This window comes from Anolis sagrei, chromosome 1, assembly GCF_037176765.1.
Source record: "Anolis sagrei isolate rAnoSag1 chromosome 1, rAnoSag1.mat, whole genome shotgun sequence".
Lineage (NCBI taxonomy): Eukaryota > Metazoa > Chordata > Lepidosauria > Squamata > Dactyloidae > Anolis > Anolis sagrei.
The window spans coordinates 221,634,741-221,658,652 of NC_090021.1; the positions used below are offsets into that span (position 1 = coordinate 221,634,741).

At 38.8% G+C, this 23,912-nt stretch overlaps 1 protein-coding gene across 1 annotated transcript in view; it reads right to left on the bottom strand.

Annotated features, from left to right (window-relative positions):
* SLC49A4 (solute carrier family 49 member 4) overlaps positions 1 to 23,912 on the bottom strand; it is a 96,907-nt gene that overhangs the window by 71,594 nt on the left and 1,401 nt on the right. The window contains exon 2 of the mRNA XM_060774701.2: positions 10,205 to 10,298. Coding sequence (XP_060630684.2) covers positions 10,205 to 10,298 — 94 coding nt within the window. The remainder of the gene's footprint in view (positions 1 to 10,204; positions 10,299 to 23,912) is intronic.

A 23,912-nucleotide genomic window follows, 5' to 3' on the forward strand; every position in this document is an offset into this window, starting at 1 on the left:
CCCCTTCGGGCAAATAAATAAATGAAGCTACTGTATAAACTATGTAGTAATGTAGTTATGAAAAGGGGGGCCTTATGTAAAAGGTTGTTCACAGCATGATTTATGGAACACCGCTAACTATAAAAGAAGCATCAAATACGAAAATAGTCAACTTCAATTCAAAATGATTTTCCGCTCCTTTTACTTGTGGTTATGGATTCTTTGTTGTTGTTTTAAGATAAACTTAAAGATTCTTCGTCACAATGGACTTCAGTTTCTGGAGTAACTAGAGAAAGATCTTGTTATTTAGGAGTTGTTTTTACTGAAAGCCTGCCAAGCAAAAGTCAAGAATTTGCAAAAAACAAAACAAAATCCAAAAACCCCCCGAATGCCGCAAATGCCAGGCCAAGACAATGGCATCTCTGTCAGACATCCTGACAGTTAAAAGGCAAAAACATAACGATGCAGCAAGACCTCTGACAGTACGGTGACAAATTCTCTCAGATCCTCACATCATAATATCATGTTATTGCACAGCCATCACAACTGTCAGACACTTGAGAATGTTTCTTTGGTCAAAGCTTCACCTAAGTTTGAAAGACGAGGGCATGCCGAATCAAAGCGAGCAAGCAAGCATATTCTATGGGCAGTTAAAAATCCACTAAGGAAAGAAAGTAAAATCAATCTCATCTCAGCATCCCTGGTTTTCTTCCAAAATTGCTGTGCTTAAATACCATGTAACGAATAAATTGAGAAAGTTTTAGAACAGCATAAATACACATGATGAAAGCATAAATGTTCCAAAATTCCAAATGCTGCAAAAATGTCCAAAATGGGGTGGCTGGGATAGAGAAACCTTTGCTTTCTGATGGTTCAATGTGCACACACTTTGGGTTATGCACAAAATTATTAAAAATATTTTATGAAATTGCCTTCATGCTATAGAATAGAAGATAAGATACAAAAGAAGTTTCTGTACAGACTTGTGTTCCATCTCCAAGGTATCTAATTGACTATATATTTACAAATACAAGTATACCAAAATCGGGGGGAGGAGGAATCTGAAATCCCACACCGATAATAATTGAAACAGTATATTCTGTCCATCTATTTGAGGCTCATTACTGAGCCAGAAAAACTTCAGCATAAGAGTACATCCTTGAAGCAATTGTTCAAGTCTACAAACACGGTTCCATAAGTGCCAGAGATTTATAAGGATATCACAAGGGCCAAATAGTCTGCTTACATTTTGGCTCATCGACTAAATACTTTTTCTTTAAATGGCTCCATCTAGTAATTTCATTACAAAATAGCTCCTTCTAAAGGTAGGTTTTCATGTGTATAGGGATGCTGGTAGTTCAGTGATTGCCTCTCCTCCCAGGAACTTGTCTTTCAAACATATTTTTGTGCCAAAAATTATATTGGTGCACTGAGTATCATTCACAAATAAATTTGTTAATAATCAACTTTACTGGGGACTTTTGTCCAAAACTCAAAGTGGTTTAGAAACACACACAAATAAATGAATGTGCACACTGCAACCCAAATGTATAACCAACCAGGAAGTAATTAATTCATTGTTGTTTTATACTAAGCTTGATTCTACATTGGAATACAAATGCTTGGCACATATCCATAAAAGGTTGATCCTGCTCTCATTCAATATTTTATGTTCTCTTTATAGATATATATAAACATGATGCAGATGGTTCTCCAAGTGACCTTGGTGAGAAAGCAAAATTGATTCAAAATTGAACAAAACCTGATGTTTTCTGAAACCATATTATAAGTAATAAAACAGAACCTAATATCATATTTTTAATTTTATAAAAATACAGTATTATATTTTATGCACAGGAACCTTGCACATCTGACAGGCTAGGGAATGGAGTGCTGTCGGAAAGTGGAAATGATTGAAAAGTGAAACCCAGGTAATTTTAGATTGCAAATGTATTTTGGCCATTGAAACACATAAATAGCACACTACACATCACTTTTGAATTGAGATAAAGCTAAAATAGCATTTGTACACATTCAGAAGTGATTCAAAGAGGATTCAGTTTATCCTGTAGGCATGCCTGAAGACTGCACATGTATGCATAAATGGTTCCAAGCGAGCTTCATAGGCAATAAGAACACATGAACAGACTCTTCATCACATTAATGCAACTTGTCTGTAGTCTGTAAGGATTGAAAGAATGAGGCATAAAACATGAGAAGTGAGAAGGCAGAGGAACCCTGTATTTAAAAAACGGATGCAGCCAAGCCATAGGAGACGGATTTACTGAATATAAAAGAATCATGTTGGCTCAGTTCCACAACCTATCTATTCCAACATCCTGTTCATACAACCATCTATGTGAAGACTACCAAGGTGGCACCAGTGCAAATGCACCCTTCCATTTGTACTGTCCATATATTGACGGAAGAAAATATATGCATATCTATCATGTCAAATATCCACTGATACTTTTATTCTCACATAATGTTTTCCAAATTATTTTTAAAACTGTCCACACTGGCTATTACCATTGCTGGATGAGTATCTCCTTTCCTTTCTCCTGAAGCTGTCAACACTCATTTTCATTTGATGGTATCAAGCTACAGTATTATGATATTCATTTTCATCACATTATGCATAATTTCAGACACTGCTAAAATTTGTTTTTCTTTTTTTTCAAGCTGTCACAAAGATTTTAACTTTTCCTCTAACAGGGGAGTTGTTCCAACCTCTTATCTGATGGAACTCTTATGTAGTAACTGTTAAACCCACAACTGTTAAACCTCTGTTCAAAAAGTAAAAATTAAATGAGCTCTGAATTATATTTCCTGAGAAAAGATTAATTTCCACTTACATTCTTTTTTTCAGAACTGTTGAAATATATTTCATTACTACTATTTTATTTTATTCACAGGAGTCAGGCTACAGCTTGATACTGAGATTCCAGCTGTCAAATCTGCATGTGTAAATCGGATATCTATTTTTAAAGATGTCCAGCTAAAATTGCTAAGAGACTTGGCTTAAGCATTCTCTGCATATTCCATATGACATTTCTTATTCTGTCAAGATTCATTTCAAATCCAAGCTTTTATATTCAATGGTTTAAAGTGCAAAAGAAAGGCTATGGCTAAATATAAAGAAAACAAAAGTGATGGCCAAAGATTTACCTGCCTTAAGTGGACTATAATGAAACTGACATTGTTAGAGATTTTCTGTATCTTGGCTGGAGAATGTAGAAAAGAAATCAGAGGAAACTGAAAGTAGATTAAATCCCCAACTGTGAACATATAACTGAACACCAAAGTCAAAATTATCTATGATACAATATTTCTATAAATGGACAGTGAAGCTGGACAATAATGAAAAATGGCAGGAAAAACCAGATTCACAACATATACCATCTCCTACCAAAAAGGCAAATAAATGAGCACTAGAACAAATCAAAGCGAGGAGGAGCTGAGGAGCCTTCTAATCAAGGTGAAAGAAGAAAGCGCAAAAGCCGGGTTGCAGCTCAACGTCAAAAAAACCAAGATTATGGCAACAAGAATGATTGACAACTGGGAAATAGAGGGAGAAACCGTGGAGGCCGTGACAGACTTTGTATTTCTAGGTGCAAAGATTACTGCAGATGCAGACTGTAGCCAGGAAATCAGAAGACGCTTACTTCTTGGGAGGAGAGCAATGTCCAGTCTCGATAAAATAGTGAAGAGTAGAGACATCAGACTGGCAACAAAGATCCGCCTAGTCAAAGCCATGGTATTCCCTGTAGTCGCCTACGGATGTGAGAGCTGGACCTTAGGGAAGGCTGAGCGAAGGAAGATCGATGCTTTTGAGCTGTGGTGCTGGAGGAAAGTGCTGAGAGTGCCTTGGACTGCGAGAAGATCCAACCAGTCCATCCTCCAGGAAATAAAACCCGACTGCTCACTGGAGGGAAAGATACTAGAGACAAAGTTGAAGTATTTTGGCCACATCATGAGGAGACAGGAAAGCCTAGAGAAGACAATTATGCTGGGGAAAGTGGAAGGCAAAAGGAAGAGGGGCCGACCAAGGGCAAGATGGATGGATGGCATCCTTGAAGTGACTGGACTGACCTTGAGGGAGCTGGGGGTGGTAACGGCCGACAGGGAGCTCTGGCGTAGGCTGGTCCATGAGGTCACGAAGAGTCGGAGACGACTGAACGAATGAACAACAACAAGAACAAATCAAGCCTGAACTCTCTCTAGAAGCATCTAAACTGAGGCTAACATACACTATTCAAAAGGAGAGAACTGAGGAGCACATATGAAAAGTCAAAGTAAATCAAGAGACAAAGTTCCCTGTGTTGATAGATCAGTGGTTCCCAATCTGTGGCCCGTGGACCACCAGTGGTCCGCAAGAACTAAAATATGGTCTGCTGCCTCACCGTTACTACACTGTTGCAAAGAGAGCAAGTGATCTCGCAAAACCTCTTATAGTGCTAAGACTTATTAAATATGGTTTTCATTGGCGATCCGATGGAGACTACTGGATAGCATATGTCCTGTATCAGAAACTAGAGCTGATATGGTCTATCTAATGCAATTTTCTGAATCGGCACCCCAAATAACCAAACAAAATCTGAAATTGACCAAAAACAGATTTGTAACCCTTCTGGTACTAATGTTGGAGAGTGGTCCCTTGTCAAACTGGTACCTGATCAGTAAGTGACTACTGTAATAGTCACTTACTTGATTTGTTGTTGTTGTTTTTTTTTTAAAAAAAAACCACCAAATTTCAGTTGCCCATCAAAGAAACTTACATTCTCCAAAGAAATACACCAATAAGCAAAGTGAACTAATAATAATATTAAAAACAATAACCTTTATTTATATCCTGCCCCCTCCCCGAAGTTACACAGGGTGGCTCACAACACATACAATAATAACATATCAATTAATAAAAACAAAATAGCACAATAGTATAAACATAAATAAATAAACAGTTTAAAAGACTATTAAGCCCTGAATACTAGAGACTATCACCCTTTGATGATACATGAACTCAGGTATTCTGGAGAGAAAAGAAGAATCAAGGATTCCTCTGAAACGGGTCTCAGTGATATTTAATACAATTTCCTTGTATGTTTACTTATGTCTTCCACAGGTCTAAATAAAGATTTCAATTTATAGCCTTTGATATAAAAATGATTGTAGAAGATATGACAAGTAAGCTGAGTTATTACACAAGTCTAGAAATTTCTGAATAAAGGTAGGAACATGCATGCTATGTAGAATAATGCACTCTATATGTTTTTAGAGAATATAGCTAATGTTGTGTTGTCCTTGTTAATGTATTAAACGGAATTATGCTCATATTTTTTACTGTAGTCCCTGAGGAAGGCCAGCCCTTATAGCAGCTTTCTTTAAAAAAGCAATGCAAGGAACCATCTTTGTCTCCTGATCTGCCTTGGATATGTGGTGACATCATATGACTCACTGCAAAAGATAGTAATGCCTGCCAAAGTAGAAGACAATAGGAAAAGAGGAAGAACATATCCCAGGTGGTTAGATTCAATCAAGGAAGTCATGGTCCTGAATCTTCAAGACCTGAGCAGGGGTCTTAATAATGTGTTTCCTGGAGCTCTCATTCACAGGGTCATCATAAGCTGAATTGACTTGATGGCATATAATAACAACAACAAATATAATGCATTTCAAATTCAAGCCATCATCAAAGTAGAAGTACATTTCTTAAATTGTCCTATTACATCACAGCAGGGAAATCATGTTCCATTTGACATGATGGGCATTCTTATAGCTAAATGGGGGGTCTCTGCTTAGAAGACTTTTGTACAAACAGTGGATACTATTCCTACAGTGCAAGCAGCCAAATAGGCCATTATGAGGAATAGATTGTATCCAACTGTGACCATGCACAACAAGAACAGACTCTTTCAGTAGAGTATATTGCTCATCCTCCCCACATCCTAAGGATCTCCAAATCTGCTTCAATAATGAGGAAACTACTTTGGAGGATGGTGTGCAAATAACTGAGAAGCAAAGGAAAGTAAAAGGAAGTCCATTATACAAAACACGGACAAGAGTACTAAGGTCTTTCATTCCATGCATTGCTCTATTGTGGTCGTTCTGTACACATCTGTATGCTTACATTAAAAGAAATAGGAATGAACAGCCCTTTTAAGCATGATGGCACTTATTCTACATGAAGACAATGAAGCCAGGTGGGGGAAAATGTTTCTATTGTGTTGTGTGTCAGGTGGCCAATTTTGTTCCCCCAGGGATTGAACAACATTTATGTGAATTGTATTTTCTGGAGGCTTTCAAAAGACACCTATGGGGCACAAAAGGTTAATCTAAGGCAGTGGTCCTCAACTTGTCGGTTCCCACAAGTTTTTTTGCTGGGATTTCTGGGAGTTGTAGGCCAAAACACCTGGGGACCCTCAGGTTGGCAACCACTAGTCTAAGCCAATGGTTCTCAACCTTTGATCCTTAAGGTGTTTTGGATTTAAACTCCCAGAAATCCCAGTGAGCTTACCAGCTGTTAGGAATTGTGGAAACTGAAGTCCAAAACATCTGAAGGACCAAAGATTGAGAACCATTGCTCTAAGGAGTCTGAAAGTGTTAACAGATATGAAAACTACTTTGGAAATGACAGACATTTTTAGGCACCCTGTTTTTCCTTGTCCTGACAAAGCATGTGTATGACAAAGGAAAGACAAGTGTTGGATTACTGAGGAGATAGAACAGGAGCTAAAAAGAAAACTACAAATGTCTTTCAGATAATTACTTCACTTAAAAAAATAAACTAAGCTTCATACTAAATAATTTATTAGTGAAAAATAACATATATTCATTGAGAAACAGCAAAACTTCTGATACCAAACAGGAATAGTTAAAAGAATTTCAACAGAACAATATCTATCGAAGTGGCTTGCAGAGTATTTGTAGATTGATTCACAGTTGATTCTAGGAAAACAAAATTGTCACACTCCAGAAACTTAAAGGTCTCTACACTTTAGCTCCCATCTATTGGTAAATTGTTATATTCAAGTATCGTACTGAAATATTGTTTCAGCCTCCTCCAGAGTTTCCATTAAGCCATGCTCTCTCCTGCACCCACACAGATGAGGCAGAAGAGTTTTAAAGCTTTTAAAATGAATTTCCGTATATACTCCAGTATAAGTCCACATGAATATAAGCCGAGGCACCTAATTTTTCCAGAAAAAAACTGTGAAAACTTATTGACTTGAGTATAAGCCTTGGGTGCGAAATGCAGTAGCTGCATGTATATTTCAAAATAAAAATAGATATCAATAAAATTGCATTAACTGAGACATCACTAGGTTAAATGTTTTTGAATATTTACCGTATTTCAGAGAAAAACAGTAAACTGGTTCTGCAAGTGGAAAAGTAGGGTCAACAAAAACAATATGGTATTGACAATAACTTAATAATAATAATAATAATAATAATAATAATAATAATAATAATAGAACTTCATTTGTATCCCACCCTCTCCCCCCATGGGGACTCAGGCCAGTTTCCAACATAATAAAAGGCGAACATTCAAAGCCTATATAAACAATGTAGAGCTAGATATAGATCTATAATTGTACATACTAATTTCACATATGCATTTCCTCCTGAAACATCTGCAAATCCTCTCTGCGTTTTCCCTGCAATATTTGCAAACCCTATATATCTATATTTGTATCTATCTAGACATGTCTATTAGGCCTGTTTGATCAAGAAAAAAATTGTTTCTAAAATCGATTCGTAATTGGGGTGTTTTTTTGTTTCGATATTTAAAATATTTACAAAACTTTTCAAAAAAATGTTTTGTTATTTACGAAAATTCGTAAATATTTACAAAACATTTTTTAAACTCCATTTGCCCTAGTATTTTAAATATCGAAATTTTTTCTTGATCAAACAGGCCTAGTTCCAACAGACCTCTGAGGATGCCTGCCATAGATGTGGGCAAAATGTCAGGAGAGAATGCTTCTGGAACATGGTCCAGCCCTGAAAACTCACACAAGCGGCCTCCGCGCGCCATCCGGCTCCGGCTCCTGCGCCCTCCTCCTCCTCGGGTGAGGGCGCGCGCGCCATCCAATGGGCTCCGGCTTCTGCGCCCTCCTCCTCCTCCTCCTCGCACTTCCTGCAAATCAGCTGGGAGGAGGAGAAGGAGGGGGCAGAAGCCGGATGGCGCGCGGGGGCTCCGGCTTCTGCCCCCTCCTTCTCCTCCTCCCAGCTGATTTGCAGGAAGTGCGAGGAGGAGGAGAAGGAGGGGGCAGAAGCCGGAGCCCCCGCGCGCCATCCGGCTTCTGCGCCCTCCTCCTCCTCCTCCTCGCACTTCCTGCAAATCAGCTGGGAGGAGGAGAAGGAGGGCGCAGAAGCCGGATGGCGCGCGGGGGCTCCGGCTTCTGCCCCCTCCTTCTCCTCCTCCCAGCTGATTTGCAGGAAGTGCGAGGAGGAGGAGAAGGAGGGGGCAGAAGCCGGAGCCCCCGCGCGCCATCCGGCTTCTGCGCCCTCCTCCTCCTCCTCCTCGCACTTCCTGCAAATCAGCTGGGAGGAGGAGAAGGAGGGCGCAGAAGCCGGATGGCGCGCGGGGGCTCCGGCTTCTGCCCCCTCCTTCTCCTCCTCCCAGCTGATTTGCAGGAAGTGCGAGGAGGAGGAGAAGGAGGGGGCAGAAGCCGGAGCCCCCGCGCGCCATCCGGCTTCTGCGCCCTCCTCCTCGCACTTCCTGCAAATCAGCTGGGAGGAGGAGAAGGAGGGGGCAGAAGCCGGATGGCGCGCGGGGGCTCCGGCTTCTGCCCCCTCCTTCTCCTCCTCCCAGCTGATTTGCAGGAAGTGCGAGGAGGAGGAGAAGGAGGGGGCAGAAGCCGGAGCCCCCCGCGCGCCATCCGGCTTCTGCGCCCTCCTCCTCCTCCTCCTTGCACTTCCTGCAAATCAGCTGGGAGGAGGAGAAGGAGGGGGCAGAAGCCGGATGGCACGCGGGGGCTCCGGCTTCTGCCCCCTCCTTCTCCTCCTCCCAGCTGATTTGCAGGAAGTGCGAGGAGGAGGAGAAGGAGGGGGCAGAAGCCGGAGCCCCCGCGCGCCATCCGGCTTCTGCGCCCTCCTCCTCCTCGCACTTCCTGCAAAACAGCTGGGAGGAGGAGAAGGAGGGCGCAGAAGCCGGATGGCGCGCGGGGGCTCCGGCTTCTGCCCCCTCCTTCTCCTCCTCCCAGCTGATTTGCAGGAAGTGCGAGGAGGAGGAGAAGGAGGGGGCAGAAGCCGGAGCCCCCGCGCGCCATCCGGCTTCTGCGCCCTCCTCCTCCTCGCACTTCCTGCAAAACAGCTGGGAGGAGGAGGAGGAGGGCGCAGAAGCCGGAGCCGGATGGCGCGCGGAGGCCGCTGGCTTGTGAGCTTGTGAGGAGGAGGAGGGGGGCGCAGTGCACTGCTGGGGTGCTTGGGAGCGCCGGATTGGCTCCCAGGCACCAGCAGCACTCAGTCAGCACAGCAGCCTCCATCCCATTAACGACACGAGCTGAAGCTCGTAAAAAAAATGGGGCTGCTGTTTCGATATTTTTAAACCCTTCCGGGTTTAAAAATATGTTTTGAAATCGCTTTGGATATGGTTAAAATAACGATTTAATTACGAATTAACGAATTAACGAACTAAAACCGACAGGCCTAATGTCTATCTATATTTGTATGTGCATTGCCTCCATGTAATATTTGCAAGCCCTATATATCTATATTCATATATATCTATCTAGAAAGCTCTCTCTCTCTCTCTCTCTCTCTCTATATATATATATATATATATATTGCAAAGACATGAAAACATGTGAGGGGAAAATTCATAAATACACACACACACACACACACACACACATACATACACAGAGAGAGATATACAGATATATATTAAACATTCGGAACATATAGAATCTTTTACAATTAGTAATTGAGAATGGCCTGTTGAAGTAGACAAAATGCCGGGCAGTTCTATGAGGGCTTCCCCCCCCCCCCCCAAAAAAAAACCCCAAAATGTGTTAGCAATGTATTCGCAATGATCAGAGAGTTATCTATATGAATAAACAGCATGGCTTACGCTTTGAAATAACTTATTTGTATCTTCATTTGATTAAACATTCACTACTTATCAAGTTTGCCTTTGTATTTCAAGACTCAGATATCCTACTGATAAGATAATTGAAACTTTGCCCCCAGAAAAAGACAAATAAATGAATCAATCTCTTACAATTTCCTTTTCTCTTTGTCTGATACAGGTATACATCTCAGGCCAGCTCCTACCACCATGAGGGCTGATGTTAACAGCACAGTTACTCTGAGACCTAGAGAGAAAAGAAGGACAACGTATTAGAAGAAGAGGTATGACATACTAAGTAATTTGGTACTGTACATAAAACACTTAGAATCTCTCCGAGGTACCCAAACTTCCCTGATCAATCTGAAGGAGAAGGCAAAAGCATATAAGGATATTACCTACACAAATTGCTCCTCTGAAAGGCAAAAGGAGTACAGTAGGAGCAGATAGCAAATTCCTAAAGAGAATGCCTCTCTAGGAATTTGCTAGGTCTTCCTAGCAAATTCCACTACCTGGTGACTTCAGGTAAACGTTATTCACTTTAATAGGGCTCACTGTTTTCCATGTTTTTCTGTTTCTACAGTAAGTTCAGAAATGTATCCTCCACAGATATGGAGTACTGTACTTGTTTTAATTAAAAAAAAAAGGGGGGGGATGAGGGAAAAGATGTTCAGCATAAAGATCACAGTGTCAGGGAATCACTGGATAGATCAGGAAAACTCATAAATTCAAGTGTTAAAAAGAACTTACAAAATTGCTTAGTACTAGCCCCCAGAAGACAACAAACGGATGCATTTTACTCCTTTTCTGAAACAGTTTTTACTTTCTGTTGTTTTTTTAAACTGTCAAATTAAATCTAATCATGAAAAAAGTATTTCTTTACTGGAAGAATTTGCTTATTTGACAATACTGCAAATAATAAGATTGCAGTGTTCAGGTCCAATTGCTAGGTGCTGTGCCTAGCATTTTTTAAATGTACTATTCAATGATTTTTGTACCTTCTGATTATCTGCTATTGAAGAACAGAATGTAGGCCAATAAAGAACAGATTCATTAAAACTATTAAAATGAAATTAAAGCAAATATGTTAGTATATTTCTCAAGACAGAAGCAGTTGCTGACTCTGAAAGTAGCTACACACAGATTTTAATTTCCTCCCTTTCCAGAAAACACTCACATAGACATGTGTGCCTCCTGGCTATTTCTTTATTTGCCTTATTTATATTCCGCCTTTCTCTACCCTGAGGGGGACTCAAGGTGGCTTACAATCGCACCTCCATGGTCCTTTAAAACATACATCAGTTAAAACGTAAGTTAAACATTAAAACATAATAAGCATAATACTCCATCCAGAGTCGTAGTCTAAAGGCCAATCCATAGTCAAATTGCACATATTCCTTACTAAACTAGTAAGTTCCAGCAAGAAATCATAAATTAGGAAAGGGTAAATGGCTACTTCTCCTTAAGGAAGCAGTTTTATACACCTTCCAGAAAAAATCTTCAATGGATAGTGTCCTAGGGGAGGAAATCCACAATGTAAACTGTCACCTCCTCTGTAAAATGAAAGCGACTTAGCAAGTGACACTTTTGGAAGAGTAACTCGGAGTGCTTTGATCTTTTGTCTGACTTGTTAACTTGGCTATGAGGGTGTGCTTATCAGGTTTGCTGATGACACCAAATTGGGAGGGATAGCTAATACTCCAGAAGGCAGGATGAGAATTCAAAAAGACCTCAACAGATTAGAGGGCTGAGCAAACACTAACAAAATGAAGTTCCACAAGGAGAAATGTAAGATAAAACACTTTGGCAGAAAAAATTAAATGCACAGATATAGGATGGGTGACGCCTGGCTTGATAACAGTACAGGTAAAAAAGATCTTGGGAGTCTTAGTATATCTGTGCATTTCCTAAATAAAACAATGTGTGGTTATATGACTAAAAATGTCACATTACTTTCCACTTTAGCTTGCTCATCTCAAGTATTGCCATGTTTATATATTCTATTTCTTGTTTTACAGTGTCTAACTGCCCCTGGTTCACGCTTCTGACATTTCATGTCTCTATGTGTTGTGCTTAGACTTTGCTTTTATCTCTGAGCATGTCAACAGCTGAACTTCCTTTTGGCTTGGGTCCAGTTGTGGCATTAGCCATAGCGCTACTTCTAGTTATTCTACGTCCTTCCACAGTACTTCATAAAGTCCATTCTGACCTGGGAGTTTTATAAAAAGATAAAAAATAAAATTATAGAGTGGGAAGAGATCACAAAGGCCATCCAGTCCAACCTCCGCTATGAAGGAACAAGCAAAGCACTCATCTTCTGGCACTATTTCTTGTTTCATTTTGTACTGTTTCATAATAGAACTTTCATAGTAAAAGGTTACAAGTATAGTTTATCACTGGTTCTTCATCATGGACTAATGTTAGCTATGATGCCACTGCCATTGAATGGTGCCATTGTCAGTGTCACCCCACCCCCCACATTATTCAGCCCATTTATTCTGGCTCCTCAGTATAAGCTTGTTTGACATAGGAGAACTTACCAGCAGACGTGTACCATTAGCATGACCTCTTATTTTACATAAGCATGGGATCCCAACACCATTGAAAGATAGTGCCATTGTATGTGTATCCATACAGCTATACAAAATATATTCCTATATTGACAAAACTACTGTTCTCTGTCTTTGAGCAATGGTTAATTGGGCATGAAGAGGAAATATTAAATATTTTGGGATAGTAATTTAATTGTTCCTGGAATACAACTAACACAATTGCAGATGTCCTATTATTTACCACATTATTTGAAATTTAACAGTACAATTCAAAACCTGTTAGCCTCACTGTACTCAGTGAACTTTCCCTTCAGATAAATACAAGATGATAGTAATAATAATAATGTAATTTAAATAGTCTAACAGCAGAGGCATTTCAGACTGTATTCTTCAGTAACATAAATTAGTTATTTGTGAACCCAATCAGTCCCCACTTGGGGGTGAGAAGGGTGGGGTACAAATACCTGAAATAAATAAATAAATAAATAAATAAAATAGTAGTTATTTCGGTGAACAGCTAATTTCCAAATTGATGCTGATCCTCACCAGCTGATTTTATTTATTATATATTATTATTATTGATTGTAGATTGCTTTTTCAGAAAACAACAAAGCAACTCTAAACAAAAATATTTTATCCTCTATTCAAAATGTTACTACATAGTACAGAAATGCTTCAGCAATTAAATCCCACATTGCACTTAACTAAATGAAGAAGAATAAAGATTGTTTATTAGATTTATTCAAGGTCTTATTCACGATCCTGAAGATGAAATATTATGCAGCATTTATCTGTGTTTCTTCGTGCCACAGGATGGAGTCAAGGAAAAAAAAAGATCCAGTGTCAATATATAAGTAAAAAGATCCAGTGTCAATATATCGCTGATCTTAGTCCTAGCATAAGTAATCAAAAATCTGAATGCAGAACTTTCTGGGAGGGTGATGGAATAGGAAAACCAAAGCATTGTTTCCTGGACCAGTTACGTTCCATGTTGATAGATTACTCGCTCAATAAATAACATTGGGACAGGGGAGGGATTTTTTTTTTACCCCTCATGGTATATTGGTGTCTTGTGATCCATTGATTTAGAAAAAATGTTTATTACCTTTCATCAGAATGAACAAGTTCTCTCAATAGAATGTGTGAACCTGGAACTGACTAATCAAAATAATGTGATTTTTTATGGTTCTATGCTCTAGAATAGTCAATTGATCTTAAGCATTTATTGTCAAAACAACTATTTAAAACTGATGCTTTTACTCTCCAATTGCAGAGGCAATACAGAAACGACAAACAGATAATGGTGCAATTAAAAACCAAGAATTTAAAATACTGAAGGTCGTAACAATCTTTTATGATGCTTAATTTTAAAAAATGTTTTTACCTAGAATCTAAAAGTCTGAAAAGACCACAATACAAAATACACAAAGGCAAAGAACAGTATCCCTAACCGCAAAAACAAAACAATAAAGCTATTTTCCTAAGTATAAAAATACTACCATAGCTAACAAAACGCAATTTAAATCAATAATCCTCACGACAACTATTCCAGATACCCCCCACTAAACATATGCTACACATACAATGTAATGCTACACATACAACCTAACCTAATTTATGAGCTGCACACTTTGCCTGATAGTTTCAACTTCTCTATTTTATACACCATTCCCCTTATAAAGGCACTCTTCTAATTCTAAAATCCAATTCTTTTGTCCTTCATTCATCCAAGATTCTGTATTATCCAATGCAGTCTGCCTCCCACCCGGATCCACAACTGTTTCAATACATTGCAATGTTTTGGTGCTAAATTTAAAAATACAGTAATTACTACATAACGTTACCATGTATTGGACTGCTTCCTGTCGATTTGTTGTAAAACATGATGTTTTGGTGCTTAATTTGAAAAATCACAATGTTATTTGACGCTTAATAGGCTTTTCCTTAATCCCTCCTTATTATCCAACATTTTCGCTTATCCAACGTTCTATTTATGTTGGACAAGCCAGACTCTACTGTATTTTCATTAATTAGTGGAAATATTCCTATATCAGATTGAATAAGGAAGTAACTTTCTCTACAGCCGAGGAACAGGATATTAAAACTTAAAGATGTAGAAAGATGTAGATTATGCTGAAAATAATAAAAAGGTGTTCTCAATTTACGATTCTGGTTTGCAGATTCATACTATTTAGTTTTGCTTCCATCATCCATGCAAAGAAATATGTTTTTTTTCTTAATAATGAGAAGAATTTATAGTACTTGAACTAATTTGTAGTCTTGGAATGAATTTTTCAATAACCTCATTGCATGTTTTATATGCTTCAAGTCTCCACTGTGATCAGTGGAGATCTTCTAAAGAATGCTGATACAAGACTGATTAACAGAAAAGTGCACTGCTTATAAATGTGTCTGCATTTGAATGTTTTGCATCAGCATGTTAATACAAAAGACATTAGTAATGCACTTTGAACATTTAAAAGTGTAACCGAACCTCATTTTTCTCTCTTTATAATTCAAGGGAAATTTTATGTTCAATGTATTGGTTAGTAATCAGTGTGTGTGCTTGTTTGTTTGTGCCTTCATGTCACCTGTTGGCTTGTGACCCTAACACATTTCAAAGGATTTTCTAAGGCAATATATATTCAGAGGTGATTTTGCAAGTTCATTCACCTGAAATAAAGCCTATAATTCCTGGTATACATCGGCAGCTTCCTATCCAAGTATTAAAGAAGGCTGACTCAACTTATCTTCCCAGATCAAATAGGATCTGGAAGCTTTAGGATACAGTGCAGGTATCCTCAAACTGTGGCTTTCCAGCTGTTTGGACCTCCAACTCCCAGAGTTCCCGACCACTGAACAAGCTGGCTAGGGGTTTTGGGAGTTGAGAGGGCCAAAGCTGGAGGGACACAGTTTGAGGATGACTGATAGAGTGCCTTTAGGATACTAGATTATTAAAATGAGTACAAGGGATATAGGTTATGATAAGTTGACTTGATGGCAGTTAAAAATGTGGACACAAGTATACCAAGATGGATATAATGCCCATGTTCAAAGCCTCATTCTTAAAGGAAGTTTTCGGTTCTCAGCACTCTCAAGCCATCATTTTAAAGAATTCAGTAACCACAGTAACTGCAAATACAAGCTCAGTAACAATTCACGGGATCTGATTTTCATTGCAAAAATGCTGGTGGAATAATCCTGGAGGCATTTCTATTTGCAGCCGCTATTCTCTTTGATTTATTATCACACATCTAGAACAAAACAACCAGATACAATTTAAGATTGGGAGTACACTACCATCCATAAACAAAAGATTCTCTAACAGCACATTTCCCACAGCAGAGTCTCCCACACAGCGAAAAGCTAAATCAAGTTTAACCTCAATAACTGCAGAAATAGGAAAAGGGACAGAACTCCTATTATGACTATTCATTAAGAATTTTGGGGAAGTTGGAACTGCCCTTGCAAAAGATGAAGCAAATCTCCACAATTACTTTTAGAATGCATGAACATCTGCCTTTTAAGTCATTACCCAAATTCAAAACATCTGGATGAGCAGAGTCTGAGAAACACTGGTATTCTCTGGTGGTCTCCCATCCAAGTACAAACCAGTATAAATTCTGTTTAGCTTCCTAGATCATACAAGATCTGGTACCTTTAGGGTGCCCCATTACCTGTCCCCTATTTCCAAAACCCACTAATATAGGCAGCAAGATCATAGGTGATATTTAGGCACAGATGATTTACCTCCTAATCATAGATCTTGGCATTTCTTCAGTAGGAAAACTATGGTGATTCCCATTTTGGTTTCTTTCCAGTAGCAGGTGAAAACTTTCCAACCCAACAGGCTTTTAGGACTTGACTGCAAGAGGGTTATTAAAACCCTTATTGCACTGCCTTATTGACTTTTAGAAAGGAAGAAGATCACATTATGCATTTGTGACCTCAGTAAAAGAAAACACCCTCTAAATTTGCAAGATCTACATAATGTTGTTGTTGACTAGGGCTCCTTTCATTCCTAGGTGGAAGCTAACTTAATAGCAAATAAAAACAACAAATATTGACAGAAACTATGTTTATATTTTGTGGTCAGGTTCTAGGTTACTTTTCTACTTAATCTCTCACATATGTAAATCTATGCTCTAAGTCTCAAAGTCTTCCTGTTGAAAATCCCTATGGTCCACTCTCCTTTCTTTCCTACTTTCCTAAAATTAAAATGTTCTCCCACTTAGCATGTAAACAAATTTTCTTTTTTCTTTTTTCTCCTCTCCCCCCCTCAAAAAAATACGATTTTCCTTTAACAAAACTTTAATAAAATATAATTTACTAATAAAGATGTAGAACAGGACTGGGCCCAGGAAGGAACTTTGCATATGGCAAATAAATAAATAAATAAATAAAATCCCTTTTTGGTGTTCTAATGCCTTCTAAGTGACCTGTAAACTTATGGCAACCCCTACAAAATAACTAATGTAGACATAAAGTAATGTATTCCTATTTGTTTAGCAATATAGGATTGATAGGTCATGTATCTACACAAGTATTGTGAACATACATATTTGATCAATGTATTTTTGCATTGAGGCATAAATACCCTAAAGATTCTAACTCATCTAGGGGACCTTGGTAGGGTCAGTCCTGCTTAGTACTTGGTTGGGATGCAGTCAAAAATACAAGATAATGTATATTTCAGAGGAAGAAACTGGCAACATCACCTCTTGCCTAAAAAATCCTGAGAGAATCATGGGATCACCTGATAATAGAAAAGGAAGTACTTCACCTAACACCTAACATGCTGCGATGATAGCTAGCTTTGAAAGTTTTTTTTTAAATGGCTGACATATTCAGAACAAGCTAACAAATGCTGTGTTGTGTGCAGTGTTATTCCAGTTCAATAAGGGTGACAACAGAGCACAGCTATTGTCTCATTCACACCCACCGAGCTCTCCCACATTACATAACTGGCTTTTATTTGAAAACAGAAAGCTGAACTTGTCCCAGCAAGTCAATTTTTAAAACAAGTTTCTTCCACAGATATAGTTACATGTGCCTACCCATACAGGACTGACCAGTCCTGAAATTACTAATATGCTAAAAGCACCATCCATCAAACGTCAGGAAAGACATTATAGCTATATAGGTTATCCCTTATCCAAAATGCTTGCGACCAAAATTATTTGATACTTTTTTCAGATTTTGGAATACTTGTCTTTGCACATATGTCTTGAAGATCAGATCAAAGTCTAAACCCAAAATTCAGTTGTTTTCTATGTACCTTATACTTAAAGCTGGAAAGTAACTATATACAATATTTTATAATCATTTCAAGCTTGAAACAAAGTTTGTGTACATTGAAGTATCTGAAATGTATGTGTCATTATCTCACCCACTCATGTGGACAATTCTAGATTTCAGAATTCCACAGAGCTCCTTTATAATTTCTTTGGACAGTCCTTCCTTCAAATTAGAGGACAAACACAAAGAAGGTAGAGGAACTTGCGTGCATCTTCCAGGAAAAAGAGACACAACAATAGGTGCTCTAGTTAAGAATTTCTGCCTGGTTGGTATAGAAATCAAAAATCCAGTCAGCCAGAAAAAATGTATACACAGAATCATCCATGTGAGTGAAGTGGCCTGGGGAGTACAGTACTGATCCATGTCCCTTGACTACTTGAAATAGTTTCAGTTCTCATCTACAAAACAACATGTTCCAAATCTGAACTAGATATACTTCTGCTAGAAATTGAAAATAAGAAGCTTGGTACAAAGGCACTTGAGCATAACAATGACTACCCCACTTTGCCAAGTAGTACGATCCTCTTGGAACATAAGACTTACCAGTCTGGTTTCCTCTGAAAATAAGTTATGATGTTTAGTTCTATTTACACAAAGCAAGTCCATTGTTTCCACTATATCCCATTTCTGGGCAGCCAGAACTTCCAATACTGAAGGTTTACAGATCTTGAGCTTCTTCTGTGTCTCACCTTAATTATCCATATCTGAGGGGAAATAAAACTTCTACCCTTTTCTCTAACCAGTTTCCTCCCTTTTCAGAACATAATAGAATGGTGTCCTGAGATAGTTTTAAACAGATGATCTTAAAGTTGATATAAGTGATTTTAATGTTTGCGTATATTGATAGTTTATGTCCCGGCATTGAATGTTTGCCGTATATATGTTGTGCTCTGCCCTGAGTCCCCTGCAGGGTCAGAAGGGTGAAATATAAATGTTTTAAAATAAATAAATAAATAATTTTTGGAAAGGTCTTGTATAAAAAATGAATTGTCTAATCTCATGAATTTCAAACTTGGGTGTTCAAATGTTGCTGGATTTCAAAATCTGTCAGTCAAAATGGATGAAGACATGCATTCTGGGAGCTGCATTTCAATCCTATCTTTTGATCCTTATTTGGGAACTATCAAAGAATAATGACTTCCATTGAGATCTCTCTTTTCTCCTTAATAAAATAAACTTGTTCATGAAATTTGCAAAACTTAAAGGAGGCTTTTTGGAACCATGAATCCTTTCCATGTCAAAGCCTCCAAATTCACAGCTATATTGCATTTCTTATCACTACAAAACCCAGCAAACCCTTTTTTTCCCTTTCATACATTTTTTGTAATACAATCTAGAACTCAAATGGATTGGTAGCATTACTACTTTATGTATGCAAGATACTCAACACAGAAGGCGCAATATCTTTTTACTTGAGCAGCAGAACTGAATAAACAAAAACATCTTAGCTGAATCTCAATTTCCTCTGAAAGACACCATCTTCAGGCAAAATATTTGTTTAGATGATACACTAAAGTGGAGTGTAAAAATATCTGGTTTGAAGACAGAGGCTTTAATTACATTCTGGCCAAGAACTGATGCAAGTAGTCTCATGCCCAAAAGTACAAGAAAAACTCACAGCAACCCAGTGATTCCGGCCATGAAAGCCTTCAACAATAAACTAACAACATATTTTGTTCAGCAGGAAGAAGTTGGAAGGAACCCATGCCTACTGTTGTTGAGAAACATGTGTTGCAATCAAAATGAACAGACTGTGAAGGGTTTGTTTATACACATTTATGTACATTTCTGTTTTTTCAAGAATTACAACATTTAATTTCATGCTGAAAGCCAGATCAAAGACTTTTGGGTGACTGCTGGGGACCCAGAACCTCAGAAAGGTCTACCAACACCTATCTGACAGTGATGGTCATGATGGTCAGAAAAGGCCAGATGTTTGGCAGGGTATGCCTTAGAAAAGGCTAGTGGGGAAGGGATGAAATTCACCCACAGTGCATTTGCACTGTAGAATTGATACAATTTGACTCCACTTTAAATGGCAGGGTTCAATGCTATGAAGTCCTGGGAGTTGTCATTTGGTGACCAAGGCACCAGCGCTCGTTGGCTGAGAAGGATAAAGACCATACAAAATTACAACTCCCAAAATACCATAGAAATGAAATTCTGCCTTAGGCCCCTTCTACACTGCCATATAATCCAGATTATCAAATCAGATAATCCACATTATCTGCTTTGAACTGGATTACGATATATGAGTCTACACTGCCATATAATTCAATTCAAAAGCAGATAATCTGGATTTTATATAGCAGTGTATCAGTGTTTACAGGGGCAATGGGAAGTCTCCTCTGAATAAATCCTGCCAAAAGAATCCCTTAGACTTGGGTTACCATGGGATAATTGACTTAGTCACATAAAGTCAAAAAAGTCATCCCCCCTCTAGGTCCACCATTAAAGATTCTGTATTTTATACACTAAAAGCACTAGATGTTCAATGTGGAAGTAGGTGTATCCTATATTTTGATGAGCTCAATATATGTATTTATTCAGTGACTATAATGGTTATAACACGCTGAGGCAGCTCAAAAATCCCTTTCCTGTGAACCATAAGAAGCATGGTCAGAAGGATAAGACAGAATTCAGTCCCACCCTTTCTCACAGGATTATGTGTATGACTTCAAGTGTCTTCAACGTTGCTTCTGACCTATGGTGACCCTAAGGCAATCCTATCTTATTTTTTCTTGGCAAGGTTTCTTCAGAAAAGGATTGCCTTTGCCTTCCTCTGAGGATGACAGAGTGTGACTTGCCGAACCTCACTCAGTAGATTTTGTGGCTGCATACGGATTTGAACCTTCGTCTCCAAAGTCATAGTCTGATTCTTAAACTACTACACCACACTGATAGATCATTTCTTTAAAGAAAAAGAATACAGGTCCTCCACCGGCCACATTTGAAAATAACACAAGCAGAGGCAGTCAGGTTGCCAGTAAAATAAGAAGCATGGCTCCTGTTGCTTTACATAACCATTGCAGGGGGAATTCCAGGAAGTATTACTTATTCATTTCATATCAGGACCCAGAATGTTTATTAAGTAGAAAATAGAGCATATTACACCTAAAATCATTTGGTACAAATGTTAAAAAAACAGTTCTATTAAAAACACTAAATTACCATTATTTATTATGATGATATTTATTTATATCCCACTTTATCTCCCCAAGGGGGACTCAAAGTGGCTTGACATAAAAGTATTGGTATCCCATTTAAAATATACAAAAAATCAGGCCAATTAAACAGACACTAACACATAGTAAAAAGATAAAATCCTAATCCAAACCCATTAAAGATGATATTTTCAATACCTTCTTAAAAGCGACAGGTCTTCCTGAAGAAAACTGTCCCTGTGGTTCGAGTGTTGGACTGTGATGCTTTTACATTTCTAAGATTACATTCCTATTTTTTACAGCTGTGGCTACACATTATTTGAATAAAAACGAATATGGTGTAGTGGGAGACCAGGATTCAAATATCCACTCAGTAATGGGTGTCCTTGGCCAAGTGACGCCTGCTCAACCTCAAGGCAAGTCTTTCCAAGAAATCCCTTGGCCAAGTGACGCCTGCTCAACCTCAAGGCAAGTATTTCCAAGAAATCCCTGTGATAGGTTCAACTTGGATCAGAAATAATTTGAAGGCACACAATAAAAAGCACAGCCTGGGTGCATCTACCCTGTAAAACTAATGAAGTTTGATACCACTTTAGCTGGCATTGCTCAATGCTATGGATTCCTGGGAAACGTAGTTTTACAAGCTCTTTATCCTTCTCTGCCAAAATGTGCCGGCGCCTCACCAGACTACATTTGTCATGATTCCACAGCCTTCATCCACTGCAGTGAAAGTGGTGTCAAACAGCATTAACTCTATAGTGCAGAAGTGCTTCAAGTCCCACAATGGTGAGAGCTGAAGTCCAAAACACTTGAAGGGCCAAAGTTTGCCCATGCCTGCTGTAGAATGAATGCCATTTGACACCACTTTAACTGACAGACATGTCGTCTGGGGAAGCACCAGCACACTTTAGCAGAGAAGGCCAAGATTTTTTCAAAACTATTCCATAGCACTGAGCTGTGGTAAAGTGGCATCGAACTGTATTAATATTACAGTGTTGATTCACCCAAAGAGAGACCCCGCCAAATGCCAGGCCTTTTCTGAGCACTCTGTCTCTCTCACCAAACTAAAAGTCTCATGAATCCATAGCCTTGAGACATAGTAATTCAAGTGGTGCCGAACTGCCTTAATTCTACAGCGTATAATATAATTGTATATTATATATTACATTTAATATCACTAATAATATTGCAGTATAGTAGTATAGCATAATATAGTAATGCATAATACTAATATCACGCTATGCTAATAATATAATATATTGTATGTGCATATAATATTGATATTATTATAATGTAACACAATATAATACTAATGGGAATACAATATATTATAATATTGTAAAATAGCAATACAAATATATTAAATATAATTACTACTAGTGATATACTATTTTATTACTGTATATTTTAAGTTGTAATGTTTTTGACTGTGAGCTCCTTTGCGTCTCCGTATGGAGAGATAAAGTGGGATATAAATAAATAAATAAAAGCCCTCTTGATAGTGTCTTGTGGGTCCAAGTTGACCCGATGGCAGCTTGGAATGGAGACATTTTTGGAGAAGTAGTAGCGTGGCAGTTTAAGTGGTGTCAAACTGCATTAAATTCGAGTGTAGATGCCCCCACTGAGAGGAGGAGGAGGGCTGTGTCTTATAGTATCTCTTAGTAATGTTCAAGAAGCATTGTTTGAATATCAAGCAAAAGGTTGGTGCTAGAAACAACATCATATGACAGCTGACTGGCACAACCTGGGGATCACAAGCAGAGACAGTGAAGCCATTTGCCCTTACGCTTTGCTACTCTGCTGCTGAATACCCATGCCCAGTATGGAACACTTCTCACCACATTCAAACAGTGGATGTGGCTCTTAATGAGACATGCCACATTATCACCGGATGTCTACACCCAACACCACTAGAGAAATTACACTGTTTAGCTGGTATCGCACCACCTGACATCCGCCAGGAACTAGCAGCCAATAATGAAAGAACCAAGGCAGTGACATCTCCGGCCGACCCTCTGTTCGGATATCAGCCAGCATGCCAATGGCTTTCAGTGGTTCTCAACCTGTGGGTCCCCAGAGATGTTTTGGTCTTCAACTCCCAGAAATCCTAACAGCTGGTAAACTGGCTGGGATTTCTGGGAGTTGTAGTCCAAAATACCTGGGGACCCACAGGTTGAGAACCAGAGGCTTAAATCAAGAAACAGCTTCCTAAGATCTACAGAGATATTCTCAGGAACACCACAGCAAGCAAGAGTCCAAAAGTGGCAGGCTAAAACCCAGAACCTCAATCCACAGCTGATACAGGATGAGAGACTCCCCCCTGGGCACATATAAGACTGGGCGACCTGGAAGGGGGTGAACAGGCTGCGCTCTGGCACGAGATGCAAAGCCAACTTTAAGAAATGTGGCCACAAAGTGGAGTCCGTGACATGCGAGTGTGGAGAAGAGGACACCACAGACCACCTACTACAATGTAGTCTGAGCCCTGCCACATCACAATGGAGGGCCTTCTTACAGCAACACCAGAGGCACTCCAAGTGGCCAGCTTCTAGTCAAAGGACATGTAATATAATATCAAGTTTTTAAACTTTGTTCCCTATTTCCCCGAAAATAAGACCTCCCTAACATGATTTTTTCAGGGTTTTGGAGGTTCCTCAAAATATATGCCCTACTTCAAAAATAAGCCCTAGTTACAGTTCACTATTTAAAAAGTCAATTTAAATAGCGTCCAGACAGCTATACATCAGCCCTAACACATGTTTTGGCGCAAAATAGGGATATAAGACCCTGTCTTATTTTCAGAGAAAGGTTTGTGTTTTTAAATACATTACAACTGTACCCTTGGTT